Here is an 18,761-nt window from a genome sequence, read left to right on the forward strand (position 1 = left end):
CAGATGGCATCACTTGTATTAAAAATAGTATGTAATTCAGTAGGTACCCTACTGAAACCTATGCCGCGGTTTTTTAAACGTTCCAAGGACGAATTTTATAATTAAAATTACTAACATTAAAACTACATTATACTAACTAATTTACTAATATTAAAACGATACATTCTGAGCATTTTTTACTTACTTTGAACTGTTTAAACCTATAAATTTAGTGAACAACTGAATATATACTCTAAAAAAATAATAAGTACTTTTCTCGGTCAAAATTTGTTACACGTTGTTCTCACCACTCTTGTTCTAAATCAACATAAAAATGTGTTTTACTTTCTTTTCATACTTTAAAGATTACTAATGAAAGGGTTAAAATGTGTATGTATACGAGTGTAGATTTAAAATTGATTCGATACTTTATCAAAAACTCATCCTTTTATTTGCGAAATCGATTTTGAGTAGGTATACATTTGTTTGTGCTTCAAAAACAATATTATTTTAATGGTACAACATTCAGAACAAATTCGTCACTTAAATTTAATGTACAACCAAATGTCTACGAGTATCAATAATGTTTATAGTATTTCTGCTTTATACGTATTGCAGAAGCAATTGAGCATACAGTTATCTTACAATCAATATTTCCTATAATCGTTTAAAAATTAAATACACCATACGTAAATTTAGCAATAATCAACTCCTTAAAATAACGACTATCATTAGAAACCTGATAAACGTTTGGCGAAAGACTTTCGATGGCATCTAAATTTGTAAAATTGAATTGAATTTTGCAAAATTCAATTAGATTCGCATTATACACTTATTGTATTAATTCGATATTATTCAAGAGATGTGCGCCCCAGTTTATCAGAAACTCTGTTCCACATTACCGATGTGAATAGGTGTTCTACGGTGTGGTAATTTATGGTCCGTTACAGGTGTAGTATTTCTACTGTCACGACTGTCATCGTGATCGTGTTAGTGGCCATGTAAAGGCAAACGACCGTTGAAAAAAAATGTTCACATCATCGTAGAAAATAGCTAATTTAATCACGCTGAATTATTGTTACTGATGTTGCTCTTGTATTTTAATATAGCCGGCGAAGTGACATAAGCCGAACATGGCTACTGTTAAAGTAACCGAACAAAAAGTTATTTTGTGCGGAGAATACGGTGTCGGAAAAACGTCTATATTCAGGCGTTTCGCGAACAATACTTTCGTAGCGAGCAACGATCGAAAATCGACACTCGGTCTCGATAACATCGACAAAGAGTATGTCGTCGAAGACAGACGAATACGGGTAATGTATCTATATATATGTTGACAAAATCCTTGAAATGCGATTGATGTTCTCACCTTCTATAAATAAACAATACGTGGTCGGAAAATTGCTGTATGTTTAAACTTCATTTACTTCAAACAAATGATCAATTCGTTATATAGTTTCTTTATTTGAGTCGAACGTTTTATTCCATTTTTCAGTTGCAATTATGGGATACAGGGGGTATGGAAAGAGTTGCATCAGTGACATCGAGTTATTACAAGTTTGCAGAAGCTGCTATCTTAGTGTTTGCATTAGACAATTCAACGTCTTTCCACCTTCTATCTCAGCATTTACTGGATATTGTAACATATGCTGAAAATGCAAAGATATTTCTTTGTGGAAACAAAAGCGATCTAGAAAGTGTAGGTCCGCAGGTTACAGATGCAGAAATGGAACAATTTTGGTAAATTTAGAGAGAATGTAACTGTTACAGTTAACACAATTTAATCTGTAGTTATTAAATAATAATAATACTTATTGCAGTGAACAGTGCCACAATTTAATCTCTGGTATATATAAAACATCGTGTAAAACTGGAGAAGGAATACATGAAATGTTTGAAGATATAGCTCAACATCTGGTTGAAGCTAACAGATCACGCATGGAACTGCACGAAATGGACAAAGACAGATTTAAAATTTCATACATTGACGAAGCTGCTGATCCATCGTGTTTGTGCTAAACAGTGAACATTGGCAAATATATATTCGTGACGTTTTTATAACTTGACAAACTCAACACTACAATAAAGTGTAAGGAGTACCCTTTTTGTATTAAGTATCTATCACGAATGACTTTTCTATGAAGAAAAACATTATAAAACGCAAAGTGGGAGAAGAAAGGGAATATCAACATGAAATTTATATAAATATTACCAAATCTAAAATTTTCAAAAGGATTTTAAATAAAAAAATTTATTACACATCAAGAAATATTTTACTTAATTAGGCTTGATCTATTTCTGTGACTTACGGTCAATATCATTGTACACTTAATCCATGCTATCTATATTATTAGATAGCAAAGGCTATACAGTCGAAAGCCACTAATGCTGAGTCCATTTGATAGTCTTCAGATCGATTCCCTCTTCAACCATTTCCCATAATGGGCTGCAAAGCAAGCAATTCAAATAAGCATTACTATTAAATATCATAATTAGTATCTAATATTGTACTCAATACTAAATCATGATAAAACGTCCGACATTGAATTTGTTCCCTCCGTTTATTGTGAATACAATAATTTTAATATTCACGGCCGAATATACATAACATTAAAATAGGATGATCATGCTTTCGCATTAAATAAATATTTATATTGTAACTTAGTAAGACGTACCTCATTGCCCGAAGTCTCTTAACATGCTGAATCGTGTTTCGAGCTGTGAATTCAATTTCCTCAAGTGTTGTGAAACGTCCAATACCAAACCTATATACGAAAGTAAAGTAACTATTAGGACATTACATAAATATTTATTTCTATTTAGTAAATGTAACTTACCTAATACTGGAATGTGCCAAATCTTCTGATGCCCCAATTGCTCTCAATACATAACTAGGTTCTAAACTTGCACTAGTGCAAGCGGAACCACTACTCAAAGCAACATCTTTTAGTGCCATTAACAAAGATTCACCTTCTACATATGCAAAAGACAAATTCACACATCCAGGGTACCAGGCCACAGTATCTCCATTGCGTATGACATGTGGTAGATTTGACATTACTTTTTCTATGAAATGATTCGACAGCTTTGTGATGTACTTGTGATCATACTAAAAAATATATAAAATTATTAAAAACCAAACATATGATAGAATATACACTATTTTCAATTAAAATTACCTCCATTTCTGTTTGTGCCAACTCGCAAGCTGCTCCAAGGCCTACCACCAAAGGTGCTGGAACAGTACCACTTCTCATACCTCGTTCTTGACCACCTCCACTCTGAATTGCTTCGATACGCACTCTAGGTCTTCTTCTCACATACAAAGCTCCAATTCCTTAGTATTCGATAAATTATAATAGCATAAATCCAAAACTAACAGAAAAACATACCTAATTGTTAGAATTACCTTTCGGACCATATATTTTATGACCACTAATAGATAGTAAATCAACATTCATAGCATTAACATCGATTTCAACTTTTCCAACAGCTTGAGCTGCATCTGTATGAAAAAATACCTTTTTCTTCCTATAAAATAAATCCACTTTATACAAAAGTTTTCAGAGCATCTACCTATATTGTATCTTTCATTACCTGCATATAGCACCAATCTCTGCAATTGGCTGTTTCACACCAATTTCATTATTTACCATCATTACAGAAACAAGGGATGTATTGGGTGTAATTGCATCTTCTAACTCATTGAGATCAATTAGACCATTTGATTTCACTGGAATATAAGTCACCTTAAATCCTTCTGCTTGCAGGGCTCTACAAGAATCTAATACACATTTGTGCTCCTATATCAAAGAAATAGTATTAAAATAAATTTATAGCAACATGTAACATTCAATTTATATACAAATGTAGTTAACATACTGTCTGTGTTGTCACAATATGATTCTTTCTTTCTTTGTAAAACCTTGCTACACCTTTTACAGCTATGTTATTACATTCTGTTGCACCAGAAGTAAATATAATTTCCTTCTTATCAGCGCCTATTAAATTTGCTATTTGCTATAAAAAACAAGAAATCAGATTAACACTATCCTAAATCGCACCTTACATTAACCAACACAACGAAATAAGATCACATGTGACACTAACACTACGAGCGGTTTCAACAGCTGCTTCTGTTTCCCATCCATACATATGAGTTCTGGAATGCGGATTTCCATAATTTGATGTAAAATAAGGCATCATTTTATCCAGTACTCGTGGATCCTATGTAAGAAGTACATGAGATTTAATTTTTAGCCTTAAAGAGCAACAACAATTTATTATGTTACATTTACCATTGGTGTAGTCGCTTGAACATCCAAATAAAGAGATCTACCTTCTACAGGTCCTCTTTTGTACTCGTCAGTAATAGCAGCTACAATGAAATAAATCGTTTATATATAAAAAACAATAAAGTATTATTAATTGCAATATATGACACAATGTGAAATACTTACATTCATATTCTGTGACTTCTGATAAATTTTGACAAGTAGTGTGCACTGCACGATATTCTTTGACGCGATTTAAAGTCGATAATATGTTTCTCGCCGGTCGAAACATGTTAAATCTTATGGAAACACAAGTTCATTTAACCTATACACAAACTTCAAAATTCGGCATATTCTAACCTAACTATTATAGTCTGCAATTTTGTTTTATACTTCTATTTAAATAATTTTGAAACTACCTACATAAACGCGAATTTGAACGTAATATTTATTTCGTTTCTCGTTAATTAGGAATTTATGATGCCCTCTGACTGAGAATCGACGATCTAGGAACCACGAATATAATATAAAAAACTATGTACACTCTATGCTATTGAGGAAAATGATGCAACTCTTCGCATCCGCATTTACTTCTACCACACAAGTTGTATATATACATCTACATTTCTACAGATAAATAAAGATGGATATTAAAAAACATTTGTTTATTCAGTATAATAAATGTAAACATTATCAATTTGGAGTTTTCCAAAACTACAAAAAATAATATAATTCACGCTCAAATATCACGCGGTTAATAGACATAAAGTGTACAAATTACATTAAATACGTTCGTAAAGAGAATTAATTTTAGATGTAAAATATAAGATATAAACGTATAGAAATAATCACAATTGCAAAATACTGATTAACGTGGCGGGTCTACTGACGATCCTTAGATAAATTTAGCGAATCACCAACATCACTAGGTTGTGACTGTTGTTGCTTTTTATGCAATGTCGTCATGTCTAACATTCCACCAAAGTCGGGTTTAATGTTAGAGATTGTCAGATCTTCGGTTCCTTGATACTCGTTTGATCGATTTAACTTTATGTTATCATTTTGTACTTCTATTTTCTTTCGATCGGTCGAATAATCCTCGGGAGTTACAGAAAAGTTTCTACAAGACTCTGAAGGTCCGGTATTTCCTTTGAAGGGAGACTGAATAGCATCGACCATCGCGAAATCGCTTGGTTTACGTTCATTTCCTTCGATGTCTCTCGCAGGAGAAATTTTGCCAATCGATCCAAACAAATTCGCAATATTACGCATGTAAGTGGACGGCGAAGGAGACGATGTCCTCGTGAAGTCTGCGATTGAAAAACCTGAAAGTTTCGCCAAATCCGTCGTAGAAAAATTTGCTAACTTTGATAAATCTGAAAACTTGGAGATTTGTTGCGTTATATCAGCTAAAGGGAAATCAGGTGTCGTAGACGAGCGAGTTTTATTAATACTCGTATCTGTTCCAAGAGGATTAGGTAATTTTGAAAAATCGCTTGGTGGGAAATCATAGTCACATTTTGCATTTTTTACAGAGACTGTGAGTTCTCCAGATTGAAAGCTAGGTATCACATCTGAAGGTGAAATATGCTGTTTAGTTGTTGCAGAGTTACCATCCTTTATCTGTGTGATAGATGCAGTATCCGTGGCTATAATATTGTCCTTCTTAATAGTATCTCTAGAAGTAGACGGATGCATCACAAAAGGTTTTGATGTGGGTGTAATAATGGCACTATCAGGTTTAAAATTCACAGGAGTAAGGAAGACGGCTGCATTGTTGGGTGCAAGACCAACTCCTGGTGGAACAGAAGAAACTAATGATTCTGAAACTGGTACTAATGGAAATTTCATAGCAAGAAAATCAGGTGATGTTCCATCTTCAGAACCAGGGCAAATCATTTCCCTAATTACATCCCAATAAGAACCGTTTGACCTATTACGTCCAGGCAATTTGGACGCGAGAGAACACTGTTAACATAATATTATGTTATTACATTATTAGTACGATTTGCACAATGTCTACATTACTTTATATATACCTACCCTTAAACGTTCAAGATAGGTTGTATTGTTGTTAAAATTGGCAGTAAAATCAATACCTCCTTCGCTTCTATAATATTCTATGCATCTTCTCTACAAAGAAAAAATATATACTACTTTATTTGGCAATCTATTATAAAATATTCATTAAATATGAGTGGATATTTACAATTTCTTCTAATGTATCTTGAGAAAGAAAGTGTTCTTGAGATAAGGTATAACTTAATAGCATTGGTCTTGGATATTCATGAGGTCGATTTTCAGGAGGAGGTAAAGACCAAAAAACATTAAAATTGGACTCATAGCAACTGCCATCCATGTTATAAGGAGCTAAAAATAATGGTATTGTTCTTTGATTTATCCAAATATTAATAACAGAATTGTATTTAATAGTTCGAATACAACATAAAAGACTTACAACATATTAATCCTACGCATGGTGTATATCCATTATCACTAGGACCCTTCATTTTAATTTGATAATCTAATTGAGAATCAACATCTCGGAGCGAAGGAGAAGCATGTGATGTAGGATGAGAATGATACCATCCAACTAAAGTGACACGCTTCCACTCCATAGCTCTTGCAATTTCAGCTTCAACTGCAGCTGCAGCTGATTTGTCTTTGCCTGAATATCGGCATGGAAAGGCTGTTGTTATAGATAGATCTACAATTTGGAGAGAAACAATTTTTGGTCAATAAAATTAATATTTGCTATCATTTACAATAACTTTAACAAAGATACTCACTATGTGAATTAATATCCCAGTGGCCACCTAGGTAGCCACAAACTTCTTTATCTGTTAAATGACAATGCAAATCTACCAATAAAGCTGCAGTAGTTGTTATTGTAACTAAAAAGGGTTGTATTTTTCCAAGTGTGCTAAAGGAAGTGAGTTCTACCATTGTACTCATATCCCTGAAACATAAATTATTCTCATTATGCTGTACAAAATATTTACTTTCTTCAGTCTTACATGGCATGACTTCTTATTCCAAGATTTGCATGTTTTACTGGTACTCGTACCACTTGCACTGGAAGACTAGTTTGAACTTTTTCAGGACTTTCCTCCATAGATTCTGTGGTTGTCACCTCCATTTTATTTTGCTTTTATTAAATGAGAAGTATATTTTACTTTAAGTAAAATTTTAACTTTCAATTTAATTATATTTAATTATAAATTCATTATTTTTCACGAATGTATGCTTTATACAAGACAATAAATATTTCTGAATATCAAACCATTATTGCTAATTGTCCATACACTACATTGCACAGTAATAATAAATAAAGATTAACTAAACAATAGAAGAATGATATATATACAATATTGTAACCATCATGTCAAATACTACTTTTGAAAACCTAACCCTACTACCGATAGAGTGTTATTATTGATAAAAATAGCGTTACCCAGGGGGATGTAAATAAGTAAGTATATGTAAGTATATAAAAAAATGAAATCACGTTTCTGACGCCATCTACCAAATGTGCACAAGGATGGAACTGGTCATCAACAATTGATCAATACTCTTTGCAATTGATGACCAATCAACTTGCCCTCTCTCGACAGGCTAAAATGGGATGCCTAAATTGTTTGTAGAAAGTCAATGAACAATCGAATAAATGTGGGCAGTTTGGGACCATCTGGGACAACTACTCTAAAAACGCTTTAGGAAATGTTTATAAAGAAACCATGCTATGAATTGTTTTCAATCTTACAGTATGTTTTATTGAGCATATATACAAATAAATCCTCTCTGCACACCAATACCAGCGGTGCACGAAAGTGTTTCGGCAGTGGAAACGATTAAACTTTTACAGCATCAACCTGCAGATTTGTTTTGGAGGGGGGATATAGTTCAATTACTTTTGGAAACAAATACAGAATACAGAATTAGATTTGATTAATTTATTTTTGGATAGAAAGCAATATGAAATATGTCGATTCTATTAAAATTGAGATTATATATGCAGATTATCTTGTAAACATGGAATCAAAATATTATACAGCGAGAAAATTACAAAATTCGTAAAAATATATAGGTGTATATCTTTCGCACGTTAATCATAGTGCTACGACACGAAATGAATGAAATTACAATAACATTTCGCGTGAAGTTATGATCTACATGGTACAAATTACATACAAAATTAAATATATAGTTCTATACTATTCAGTAATGAGTACTGAACCATTACTAGAGTGTGGCACATTTTAAGATGTACTACATATTAATAACACTTATGAAAATTGGTACTCTGTGACATAACTATAAGATCACTAAAAATTATTTAAAAAATAAGGAAATGTATCGTAAAATAACATCTTTATAAATGTCCAAGAGCAACAATTTCACATAAAAGGTGCATCATTTTTAAAGTATCATATTATAACTAGTATCTGTGTTTTATGAGAATTGGGCAATTTAAGATAATCAGTAAAATATGTAACACAGCATGTCACAGAGTATATTTTCAAACTTATGTGTGTAAATAACTTTGAGAAATGCAAGTAGTACTTACGAGTCAAATTAAACAGTGATATTTGGCTTAAACTATTACTCTATACCGAATAGAAAATGTTAATTACATTTTTTAGAAACTTCTTTGCATATCCAACAAATGTAGTATTTAAATGTTCTAAATATGATTTTTAAATAATTTGAAGTTTCTACATGTTTAGATGTATTCAAAAATGTACTAGGTTAGTAATTTGGATTTCAAATTGCGTATAAATTATTTAAAATAGTAAAAAGAATTAAAATTGATAAATTAAATATAGAAAATAATGCAAATACTGGTATTTTATAATTATAAATCATTCATGTATATAATTGTTTACCAAAACAATTTATATGCATCGATATTATCAAATAAATTTTATGCATTGACCAATCTTAGTTTGTCGCAATAATTTGAAAAATTATTGATATAATTTCTCTTTGTGCATTTTGACATTATTATCAATAGTAAGCTGACATTCATTAACCTTTTTTATTCATAAGATATTAATGACTCTTCATTTCAGTAAGAATATTCAGGAAAACTTCACCGACTATTCTTCAGCATAAATAGAATTTAAAAGTAAAGTACTCGTTGCATAAAATTGTAATCATATTCGTTACTTGTATTGATTGACGGATTTTTGAATTATTATTGAAAGCATCATATGTGATAGGCATCAACTTTTTGTTATCTTTAGTATTGATGCAGTCAACTAATACGAAATGTAAACTTTACTTGTTGTTCTGGGGGCTATCATAAATTTGTAAAAATCAATTATTTGTACGTCTAGGAATTGGATATCGTAGTACTAAAACGCTGTCCGCTGATATAATTGGTAATACATTGTCGCAATGATGATTTACTAAATGACTTACGCTATCAAAAACGCGATCTTTTGTGCGTACCTGTAATTACAATAAATGATAAGTATTATGAATTCTTATTGAAAAGTAAACATATTATATTGTCACAATTGATTTTTTACCAAATACTTACTACGCCCTCGGGATCGATAAGCAATAAATGTTTTGGTGTACCATTATTCATACCCGTAAGGACATATTGGCCAGGGGACCCTTGAGATTCTCTAACCAAAAAGTCACCATCCTATAAAAGTCATATAAATTATAGTACTTATATTACAAAGTATACAAATTTATATAATCTTATATATTTATCATCTTACTCTTGTCAACATAGATTCTGCTTCAGCACGACTAACGCTACCATGAAACCATATCTCTTGTTTTAATTGTTGTTTTTGAGAATGTGGACTTAATCTATTCATATCCGATATTGCAGAACTAAATGACTCTGAAAATGATATGGTATTATGCAAAAGTCTTACATCTTAAATAATACTTATTAAATGAAAACATAACACAATATCGTAAATGTTAAAAGTTACTTACGCATGTCAAACACATCGAAAAGCGATGTTTGATCGCGATGGCTGTCTCTGCTTGCTGCTATAACACTATCGTTTACATAATTATGTTCTGGAGGTATATTGAAATTTGTAGAAGATGTTCCATCGGAATTTAAGTCAATTAAATTACCACTCTCTGTAATGTTAATAAAATTTATTTTTAGCATTAAGCGCGACTATAAATCGCAACGTAATTATAATTGCTAATAATAACAAAACAACATAAAAAATAAATATTACCTGCCCATTGTTGATGATGCCTATCAGAATTAGAAGAGAATGAATCGTGTAAAATGGAATTTTGTGCGTTGCTTCGTGATATATGATTTTGCCCAGAATGATGATGCTTCAAATTGGGTAGAGTCGATGCAGTTGGCAAAGGTGGCACCGGTGGAGGGCCAATATCTGGCGGTACTTTACCAGGGAGGTCATTATAATAATCTCTATCTGCTTCTCGCATACCATTTAACATGGGACTGTAAAAAAGGAAAAAGATATACTAAATAAAACACAAAACTCGCACTTATGTGACACAAAGTATGGATTGTAATTACTGCAACGAAGTTGGTTTGGTGAGGAATTCTTTAAATCGTAGTTCAAAAGCTTGTCCAATAGTAGATATAACATCTTGTGCCAATCCTCCTCCACATTCCAATACATAACACGCGCGCCACTCTTGCATATTTTTTGCAACATATGCAACAAAATCCAGTATTTCCTATTGATATATCGCAACTATTTTATACTTTAAAACTATATAAAATGCAAATAGAAAAAAATAATAATAGTACATCTTTACATAAAGTATAATTTACCGTATCTCCACCAGAAGCAAAAGATATATGTGGCATTTCATGTTTGGCAATGATGTGTCCATTTTCTATATTAGTCAAGGCTAAACTGCAACTGCTGATAGTCAAATTTATAGTAGCACCTGTATGCTCCATGCGTGGCTTGTCTGCTATTGCCCTAAGCACTTGTCTGTTCACCTAGGTAAACATATATTGCTTAAAATATATGGGAATACTAGTTTGACATGCTTTTTAAAAATAAAAATTAAAAAAATACCCGTCTTTTTTTATCTGCAGATTTTAATCCAGCTGCTTCGCAAACTCTGTTTATACATTCTCTGAAAAAATAATTTTTATGAGTCTGGTTTCTCTTCTTTCAAATGACATTAGATGTATTTAAAAATCCTTAAAATTTTTGAGTAAAATCAAATTACTTAAACAAACTTACTTGGCAACACATGATCTTGTTTCAAAATCTAAGCTTTTCATAGACGTATAAACTTCGAGGCATCCTATGTACTGAAATTTATAATAAAGAAAGTAAACTTTTATTTCCATTGAAATTCATGTTTCTATCACAGATTATTAAGTTTTACAATAAGAAATTAAAAACTTACCTTAACGGTATAAGTAATTCCTTCTTTGCTCACTAACTGATCGGGGTGTAACCATCCTCTGGCTGGTTTACTTATGAAACTACTACCTCCTGTTGCCATTTCTAAATTCTATGCACATATGTATAACTGTAACATTATTTTATAGAACTCTAACTGTAGTTTTGAAAGAATTAAAAGCAGATGTTTTTTATTTTAGGCAGTTTCACTTATGCCTGTCAAGTATGTTATAAATTGTATACGTACTTAGAAACAAAATTACGATATATTTTTAATTAAATTACACAGATCTATTAGTTCTGTTGAGATTCCTTTACAATTTATAGTCGTGTTGAAAAGAATTTGATAGCTGTCATTCGTTACATAACGTCGGCAACGTTATTTACTTCTAAAGTTCAGCAAAAAATGTTGTGACAATGACAAAGGTGGATGAACGATTAAAATATCTCATTATCTGTACAAAGACAATTTTTTATTATCGTATCTACGTATGATTTACCAGGAAATGAGATCACACCTCACAGACAATTACTAGGATCGTACGTCTACAATCCAGATATACTTGCTGGATCTGTTGATCATTTCAGAGGAATCTTTTGATCACTTCGAACAAAGTCACACCACGTTAAATGTGCATTTTGTATTTTCAGTCACACCACGAATACGAAAATATTCGGTGTTTTACAGAATTCCATGAAAACGATAAAGACCAAACGGGAACTATCGATAATGTAATTGCGTTCCCTTTCTCACCGACTGTAACAACCGACCATTTTTCTTTAGTTGTTGAATTATTACGTTGGTGCACATGAGATTTTTTTTCTAAAAACACGAATTTCAATCATGCGGGTCGATTCTGTAATTCAAGTGAGCTCACTCACTTCTGGCATTTTCATCTGAGCACATCTGAGTCACGAAATAATATTAGGTTAGGTTACTTGGTTGATAAATGGCGACGACCAATCAGAATCGGACTATTTATTTCGTGATTGATTAGAGGGTCTCTATATAAAATTCGTAGACGTATACGTCTATGGTAAAATTATTTTGTGGCTCTATCTACAGTTAAAGACTAAACTTTATGTTGGTGGCAATATACCACAGGAAACGAGACGGTGACCGCGAAATGTGAAATGTATTTATTTATAAGTGAACAAGAACACCGTGAAAACCTTATTTTACGTGTGTTCCGATTTTTAAGATAACGATGAGCTGGGAAATCAGCTGTGCCGATATGTGTCGTGCGTGCATGAAGGTCGACGGCGTTCTTCTTCCTATGTACGATGACGACACTATCAGTCAAAAAAATTTACCCGATAAGCTTGCCGAACTTACATCAATACAGGTCAGGAACAACGCGTTATTTATATTTTACACTTATATTTCCTCCTTGAAGTAAATGATCGCTTACGACCTATAATTATGTGACTGTTTTGAACATAACCTCTAAATGTTATCTGTACGGGATTCGTTTATTAGATATAATTATTATATGTTTCATTACTCTAAAATTATATGTAAGGATAATGTTTAAATTAATTACTATAATTCACTTTTATACATGTAGCACATGTTCTACTTAGGTGTACGTTGTACTGTTTTCAAGTTGTCAATTAAGTAAGAAAATAATTAAAGAACACATATCTAGAGACAATTTAAAGTAATGAAACAAATAAATACAATAGTTTTTTATGAGCATATTCCTTTCAAAGGAATATTTACTATTTTATAGTATTTTTGAGATAAGTATGTAACCTTAAAATAAAATGAAAGCTAATTTGGAAAATTCTAATTGTTGGAATAATTGTCAGAAATGAATAATCCAGAATTAAATAAATTTTAAACAAAGTTTGTCTTACTATTTAATATTATATAATTGATATGTTATATAGTTAAATCATTTCTCCATTTCGTTTTAAATGGTTTGATTTCTTTTTTCCATAGATTGACAGATTCGATGGTTTACCAAATATGCTTTGTGCAAAATGTGCGTATCGTACAGATGCATTTTATGACTTTAAGCTGCAAGTTCAAGCTACTGAAAAAAAACTTCGTAAGATGTTTGAAACTCAAATGCGTTGGACCATCAAGGTAACATGTAACTATACACTTTTATTATATTATAGTTTTTACAATTACATAATTCTCATTAATTTTATTTGTCTTTAATCCTGTAATTTTTTAGTATACCTTTCTCCTCCTTTTCTTTATTTTTTCTCATGTCAAATAATTGTCTTGCTATGAATTATCATCATAATAAATTACTTCTTTAATGTTTTAAATCCTTGCAATGGGATAATGTGCTATAAATATTAAAAAACTTTTGAGTCAGAGTTGTAAATGAATTAAAAAATCACATACTTTAAAATCTCTTAGGTACATATTTTACGCTTCTGTTTACCTTAATAGCTTAGTAACAATTGATACGAAGTTTAATGATTGCCTACTTCAGATACTCAAGAAAGATTATTTTCATTATGGCTACTTTGTATTAACTTTCAGGAAGAGGTAATGGGTAATGATGTAGAGCAAATCTATATGGAACAGTCAAATGAGTTGTCAGAGGTAAAACTGTTAAATGACAAACAGAATTTAAAGTCTATGAATGGTGTAGATAGTTCAGAAGAATTTTTACCTGAAGAAAGTAGTATAACGGTTAAAGGAGAACATGTATTAGAAATTGATGTATCTGAACTAGTGGAAGGAAATTCTGAATTTAATAAGGATGATATATCTGATCTGGGAGGTATTTTCATTTCAAAAATTCCAAGGGAAGAAGTTGATCAGAACAAACGGATAAAGGATGAAATACCCAATGAAATTTCAAAAATTTTGGAGTCCGAACACTTAGATTATACGATAATGTATATACCAGAAGAAAATGTTTCCTTGGAGCACGTGAATGTTGATAATGTGCTTTCTGGCGAAACAGAGGCTGCCATTAAACTAGAAAATAATAAAAAAATCTTTGAAGTTAATTGTGAGGACGAAGTTTTGAATGAATTAGTGGACAATGAAGAATTCATAAGTACTGACTACATTGAAAAAACTGACGATACAGAAGTCATCAAAGTATGTAATGACAAAAGGTCATGGAAGAAAAGGGAAAAAGTAAATGGAAGAAACAAATCAAAGGTATCACTGAAATCGAACCAACAAGAGGAAGGCAGCGACGATTCTGATTCTGATTATTTTGTTGATCCGAAAGACAATATACTGGGCAGTTTGAACGATACAATAACAAGAATAAAGGAGATCAAACTCGAAGATAACACGATCCAGTACCAGTGTACGTTGTGCTTGCAAAATTACGACAAGTTAACTGGTGTCTTATTACACACTATAGATAATCATGTACCAAGCAGCGGACCATTTTTTTGCGTCGTATGCGAGAAAGATTGCGAAAGTCACAGAGAATTACGGGCACACGTGAAGACGCATACGGGCCAGTTTCCGTATTCTTGTTTCATATGTAATAAAGCTTACACTATGAAAAGATATTTAAAGAGGCACATGGTGTGCCATACAGATTTTCCGAGACACCGGTGTCCGAAATGTGGACTCAGATTCAAAGTTAAATCCGAACTGGAATCTCATATAACGACACACATACGCGGCGCGCCTTATGCTTGCAGTCAGTGTCCACGATTGTTTAATCACAAAGGTAATTATAAACGACATTTAATTACCCACTTGGATCCGCAAGGTCTTCATCTACCCAAATATCCCTGCAAAGTTTGTGGAAAGAGATTTCCGAATAATCGTACCTTAGAAACACATATGCGTGTTCATACTGGCGAGAAACCGTTCAAATGCGAAGTTTGTGGAAGATCGTTTTCGCAACAAGGCAATTTATTGAATCACGTGAGGATCCATTCGAATCCACGAAGTTACACGTGTGAAGTATGTGGGAAACGATTCAATCAAAGGGCAACTTTAAGAGATCATAGTCTTTTGCACACGGGAGAAAAGCCGTATATTTGTAACGTTTGTGGAATATCATTTACATTCAGTGCTGCTTTAAGACGTCACATGTGGACGCACACTGGTGGGAAACCGTTTGGATGTGAAATTTGTAATGCTCGTTTCGTTGGAAAATACGATTTAAGAAGACATATGACGATACATACCGATAGGCCTAGGGTAAAGCGAAGGAAAAATCCGAACAAGTCGAACGATGCACAAGAGAAAGTTAAAGAAGAAAACCTTGCTATTCCTGAGCATCCTGACACAGAGACCGTTTTAATCGAAGAGGTTCTCTTAACTCAAGATGTTACACAAGTTGTTCGACAACAAGAGTCTGAGAAAGAAAATGTTGATGCGCTTTTTAATTTAATACAGTATGGTTAAGGATATTTGTCTTTTTGCACTTCATCTCATGCACATCACCACCGACTTGACGTGCTCATCAATTTTTGAATAAATGAATAATGAATTTGTTTATAGAGTTAGCATTGAAATTACAAAATGCGTGATTACCTAAAATATGTCAATAGTAAGAATAAATTAATTTATTTTCAACAATATTATATAAATTTTGCCAAGTCAGTGTATGTAAAATATTAGAAATCATTTGTCAGTCATTTGTTAACGAGGAATATTTAATAACTTTTATAAAATTTCATAAACTTCTAAAATGGTCAGAAATAAAAGGCACGTATTGTGTTTTTCAATTCAAAGTATTTTCTTGAACATATAATTGGAGCAAGAATGTTAAGTAATTTTCGTGTAAAAATATTTGTACACTTTTAAAATGTGAAATAGTTATTAACGTATTTAATTTTTCTCGAGTTATTAGAAATTTTATAGTCGTTTTTCACAACAACGAACGTTTCGATACAATGTACATTAATAAAATAAGTATAACCACGTTTATGATAAAATGAAAAATTTATAATATACATATGTACAATAAAATTCTAGTGTATATACTTATAACAAAAAAGTTAATTTAAATATGCGTGCGTGTCTTTTATTTTTAATTTGGATTAATACGAAGAAGTTTTATGAAATTTATAGAGAAAGAAAGATTTTATAGATATTTTTTTAGTAAAATAAAATCCATTATGATAGCCCATTCTAATTTCAATCTTTGCTTTTCATGATTCTTTCATTACGCACGTAATTGAAATATGTATTACTTGCTCGATAACGTCTTTAAACTCATGATTGCTCAAATATGTCGATAATTAATATTTTGGTTTTTCTTTATCGCAATACTGAGAAGAAAACATTTTTCGTACATAAATTAATAATAATTTTGTTGTAACTCCTCAAAGAACAATTGAAAACAATTATTCAAGGCATAATAAGAATAAAGACGTTTAAAAAATTATCGATAATCAAGTAGATATAGGTATGCAAATATTAAATGTAAAACAATAGTAAAGATTATTTATATGATGTAATGTTACTTAATAATCTTATATACATGTAATATAAAGTACAGAAATTATTATATTAAAGTACACTTCAATTCATTGAACCAGGCACATTTAATTTGACACGTTTATTAATTGGATAACTCTTTTTTATTGAGAAATCATAATAAAGGTAATTAACGTAAGTTAATTGTATTAAATAATTTATTTAAAACAAAATTTTGAATTATTTCCTTTTTTCTATGAGTTCAATGTTTTCTTCGGGAGATAATATTTTTACAAACTTATTGATAGTCATAAATTTGCTCGAAGAAATAGTAAAATTATTTAAATAATTTATCATTAGTTTTAATCAAATTCGAGGATTATGTCCTGGAATGTCATTATTAGTGTACGTCAGTGGTATCGAATCCTTCATCATCGCTGAAATTTTCACAACTGTGTTGGTGGTACTCACCGATATATTAGGTACGTATGCGACATTTTCAAGCGCCACCTACCAGTACAAGCTAATTAATTAGCCTCTCTGGCACGAACGGGAAGAAGTAATTCGAAACTATCCTGATCTGTTTTACCAATCACTTTTGCAGCCTGAATATATGATCAAGATATAATATAATTGCAGCGTTTTAACAATATTAATCTAGCATAGAATTATTTAATAAGATATATATTTAATATACATTTTACTTTGTCATTACATATATAAAGTACGCTAATAATAAAATTTGATTAAATTTTTAATAACAAATTCCGTATTAATATAATTAATTTTGTCATATGATCATGATTCCCTGAATTGAAGCTCATGTCCTGATGTCACTTAAAATTGCCTTTTGTTAAATAATTTTAGATACAATTCTATGTTTAATATACATATATTCTATACATATATATACGTATATTCTTTTCGTTGATATTTTTCATGTATGTGAAATGTAAATACAAGAAGGACGCTTCGCGATAGGTCGATTCCTGCGTCAAAGTAAAATGATTTGTATCTTTTCTTGCTTAAAAAATTTACTTTTACAAGGGAATCACCTAATAGCAAATCAACATGTATCTTAGAATTTGTAAATAATTTATATTATCGCAAAGTCTTGTTAATAATACTTTTTGGTAAATAACTTAATTTTGATTAAACTTGTTCCTTTTTATAATTAAATTTTTCAATATTAATACACGATCAATTTTCTCTTTTGAATTTTTATATAGTAAAACTCGAGTCACTTTTATTAAAACTAAAATGATATTTAATGAAACCATGCTAGCACATTCAAATTCTACTAATCGTTGTTTCTAGTTCAGGATTTTCAGATTTAACCCTTCCGTGTTCGTTGCCTGAACTCATTCACGTGCCCAGGTGCTACTTGGATGAGCGAAGGCAATGGGCACGATGACTTAGTTTGTAAAAATAATAATAATCTGTGTGGCGACTGACTCTGCGCTAATGAATCGTGCACGACGTACTTTCCACATGTATGTGTGTTGTTAGGCTGTGGAATTGCGTCGCTTGAAAAAATTCATTACAATATGCTAATCTATGTTTACCCATTGCAATAACATAAAACTTCTATTTATTATGAATTATCTGCGACGATTGTCCGCATTATCATTTACATACTCCTTTGCTAGGATAATAATCTTTGGAAATGATAATGTAAAGTAGATTCTCAATTTTATATATAGTAGAATCTATATAGAATTATCAATAATTATATCATCTTATAGTAGCACATAAAAA

The 18,761-nt window shown here is 31.4% G+C and overlaps 5 protein-coding genes across 19 annotated transcripts; 2 read left to right on the plus strand and 3 right to left on the minus strand.

Annotated features, from left to right (window-relative positions):
* The first annotated feature begins 435 nt into the window (after nt 1-435).
* On the plus strand, nt 436-2,096 carry LOC128878877 (ras-related protein rab-6.2). Its single transcript, XM_054127493.1, has 3 exons — nt 436-1,292; nt 1,475-1,719; nt 1,800-2,096. The coding sequence occupies exons 1-3, from the start codon at nt 1,113-1,115 to the stop codon at nt 1,996-1,998; spliced, it is 624 nt and encodes a 207-aa protein (XP_053983468.1). The 5' UTR covers nt 436-1,112; the 3' UTR covers nt 1,999-2,096.
* Nucleotides 1,487-4,817, minus strand: LOC128878876 (cysteine desulfurase). 3 transcript variants are annotated; one of them, XR_008457518.1, is made up of 11 exons: nt 4,440-4,775; nt 4,278-4,357; nt 4,090-4,206; nt 3,862-3,999; nt 3,577-3,782; nt 3,389-3,510; nt 3,159-3,316; nt 2,817-3,088; nt 2,655-2,744; nt 2,289-2,425; nt 1,487-1,628 (listed from the first exon to the last, which is right to left on the minus strand). XR_008457518.1 is itself a non-coding variant. In XM_054127492.1 (11 exons), the coding sequence occupies exons 2-11, from the start codon at nt 4,543-4,545 to the stop codon at nt 2,362-2,364; spliced, it is 1,353 nt and encodes a 450-aa protein (XP_053983467.1). In that variant the 5' UTR covers nt 4,546-4,552; nt 4,677-4,817; the 3' UTR covers nt 2,251-2,361. The 3 variants fall into 3 exon arrangements, 2 of the variants coding, with proteins under 2 accessions (XP_053983467.1, XP_053983465.1); XM_054127492.1 differs by lacking the exon at nt 1,487-1,628 and having other exon boundaries at nt 2,251-2,425; nt 4,440-4,552; nt 4,677-4,817; XM_054127490.1 differs by lacking the exon at nt 1,487-1,628 and having other exon boundaries at nt 2,251-2,425; nt 4,440-4,774.
* An 84-nt stretch (nt 4,818-4,901) lies between these two features.
* LOC128878872 (uncharacterized) lies at nt 4,902-7,862 on the minus strand. 4 transcript variants are annotated; one of them, XM_054127479.1, is made up of 7 exons: nt 7,762-7,862; nt 7,271-7,401; nt 7,043-7,212; nt 6,712-6,960; nt 6,463-6,623; nt 6,297-6,386; nt 4,902-6,221 (listed from the first exon to the last, which is right to left on the minus strand). In XM_054127479.1, exons 2-7 carry the CDS (start codon nt 7,390-7,392, stop codon nt 5,136-5,138), a joined length of 1,878 nt encoding a protein of 625 aa, XP_053983454.1. In that variant the 5' UTR covers nt 7,393-7,401; nt 7,762-7,862; the 3' UTR covers nt 4,902-5,135. The 4 variants fall into 4 exon arrangements, with proteins under 4 accessions (XP_053983454.1, XP_053983453.1, XP_053983451.1 ...); XM_054127478.1 differs by having other exon boundaries at nt 7,708-7,836; XM_054127476.1 differs by lacking the exon at nt 7,762-7,862 and adding an exon at nt 7,537-7,701.
* Nucleotides 7,863-8,191: 329 nt separating this feature from the next.
* Nucleotides 8,192-12,541, minus strand: LOC128878874 (SHC-transforming protein 1). 8 transcript variants are annotated; one of them, XM_054127482.1, is made up of 11 exons: nt 12,518-12,541; nt 11,640-11,747; nt 11,471-11,541; nt 11,300-11,360; nt 11,047-11,220; nt 10,786-10,949; nt 10,472-10,707; nt 10,215-10,367; nt 9,989-10,116; nt 9,799-9,909; nt 8,192-9,707 (listed from the first exon to the last, which is right to left on the minus strand). In XM_054127482.1, exons 1-11 carry the CDS (start codon nt 12,530-12,532, stop codon nt 9,573-9,575), a joined length of 1,356 nt encoding a protein of 451 aa, XP_053983457.1. In that variant the 5' UTR covers nt 12,533-12,541; the 3' UTR covers nt 8,192-9,572. The 8 variants fall into 8 exon arrangements, with proteins under 8 accessions (XP_053983457.1, XP_053983464.1, XP_053983463.1 ...); XM_054127489.1 differs by lacking the exon at nt 12,518-12,541 and adding an exon at nt 12,154-12,516; XM_054127488.1 differs by lacking the exon at nt 12,518-12,541 and adding an exon at nt 12,154-12,516 and having other exon boundaries at nt 11,640-11,765.
* A 153-nt stretch (nt 12,542-12,694) lies between these two features.
* Nucleotides 12,695-17,130, plus strand: LOC128878869 (zinc finger protein 660-like). 3 transcript variants are annotated; one of them, XM_054127461.1, is made up of 3 exons: nt 12,695-12,981; nt 13,581-13,727; nt 14,139-17,130. In XM_054127461.1, exons 1-3 carry the CDS (start codon nt 12,844-12,846, stop codon nt 15,984-15,986), a joined length of 2,133 nt encoding a protein of 710 aa, XP_053983436.1. In that variant the 5' UTR covers nt 12,695-12,843; the 3' UTR covers nt 15,987-17,130. The 3 variants fall into 3 exon arrangements, with proteins under 3 accessions (XP_053983436.1, XP_053983438.1, XP_053983439.1); XM_054127463.1 differs by lacking the exon at nt 12,695-12,981 and adding an exon at nt 13,021-13,153; XM_054127464.1 differs by lacking the exon at nt 12,695-12,981 and having other exon boundaries at nt 13,595-13,734.
* The last annotated feature ends 1,631 nt before the right edge of the window (nt 17,131-18,761 follow it).

Source organism: Hylaeus volcanicus, chromosome 6 (assembly GCF_026283585.1).
Source record: "Hylaeus volcanicus isolate JK05 chromosome 6, UHH_iyHylVolc1.0_haploid, whole genome shotgun sequence".
Taxonomy (NCBI): Eukaryota; Metazoa; Arthropoda; class Insecta; order Hymenoptera; family Colletidae; genus Hylaeus; species Hylaeus volcanicus.

Coding starts and splice junctions, on each gene's coding strand:
- LOC128878877 (XM_054127493.1), top strand. CDS start 1,113: ATGGCTACTGTTAAAGTAACCGAACAAAAAGTTATTTTGTGCGGAGAA. Junction 1,293..1,474: donor TCGAAGACAGACGAATACGG/GTAATGTATCTA, acceptor TCCATTTTTCAG/TTGCAATTATGGGATACAGG. Junction 1,720..1,799: donor GCAGAAATGGAACAATTTTG/GTAAATTTAGAG, acceptor TACTTATTGCAG/TGAACAGTGCCACAATTTAA.
- LOC128878876 (XM_054127492.1), bottom strand. CDS start 4,545: ATGTTTCGACCGGCGAGAAACATATTATCGACTTTAAATCGCGTCAAA. Junction 4,207..4,277: donor TTCAAGCGACTACACCAATG/GTAAATGTAACA, acceptor CTTCTTACATAG/GATCCACGAGTACTGGATAA. Junction 3,511..3,576: donor GAGATTGGTGCTATATGCAG/GTAATGAAAGAT, acceptor TTTATTTTATAG/GAAGAAAAAGGTATTTTTTC.
- LOC128878872 (XM_054127476.1), bottom strand. Junction 7,213..7,270: donor GGAATAAGAAGTCATGCCAT/GTAAGACTGAAG, acceptor TTTATGTTTCAG/GGATATGAGTACAATGGTAG. Junction 6,387..6,462: donor AAGATACATTAGAAGAAATT/GTAAATATCCAC, acceptor TTTTCTTTGTAG/AGAAGATGCATAGAATATTA.
- LOC128878874 (XM_054127482.1), bottom strand. Junction 11,361..11,470: donor ACAAGATCATGTGTTGCCAA/GTAAGTTTGTTT, acceptor TTATTTTTTCAG/AGAATGTATAAACAGAGTTT. Junction 10,117..10,214: donor TTTCGATGTGTTTGACATGC/GTAAGTAACTTT, acceptor TATCATTTTCAG/AGTCATTTAGTTCTGCAATA.
- LOC128878869 (XM_054127461.1), top strand. CDS start 12,844: ATGAGCTGGGAAATCAGCTGTGCCGATATGTGTCGTGCGTGCATGAAG. Junction 12,982..13,580: donor CCGAACTTACATCAATACAG/GTCAGGAACAAC, acceptor TTTTTTCCATAG/ATTGACAGATTCGATGGTTT. Junction 13,728..14,138: donor AAATGCGTTGGACCATCAAG/GTAACATGTAAC, acceptor ATTAACTTTCAG/GAAGAGGTAATGGGTAATGA.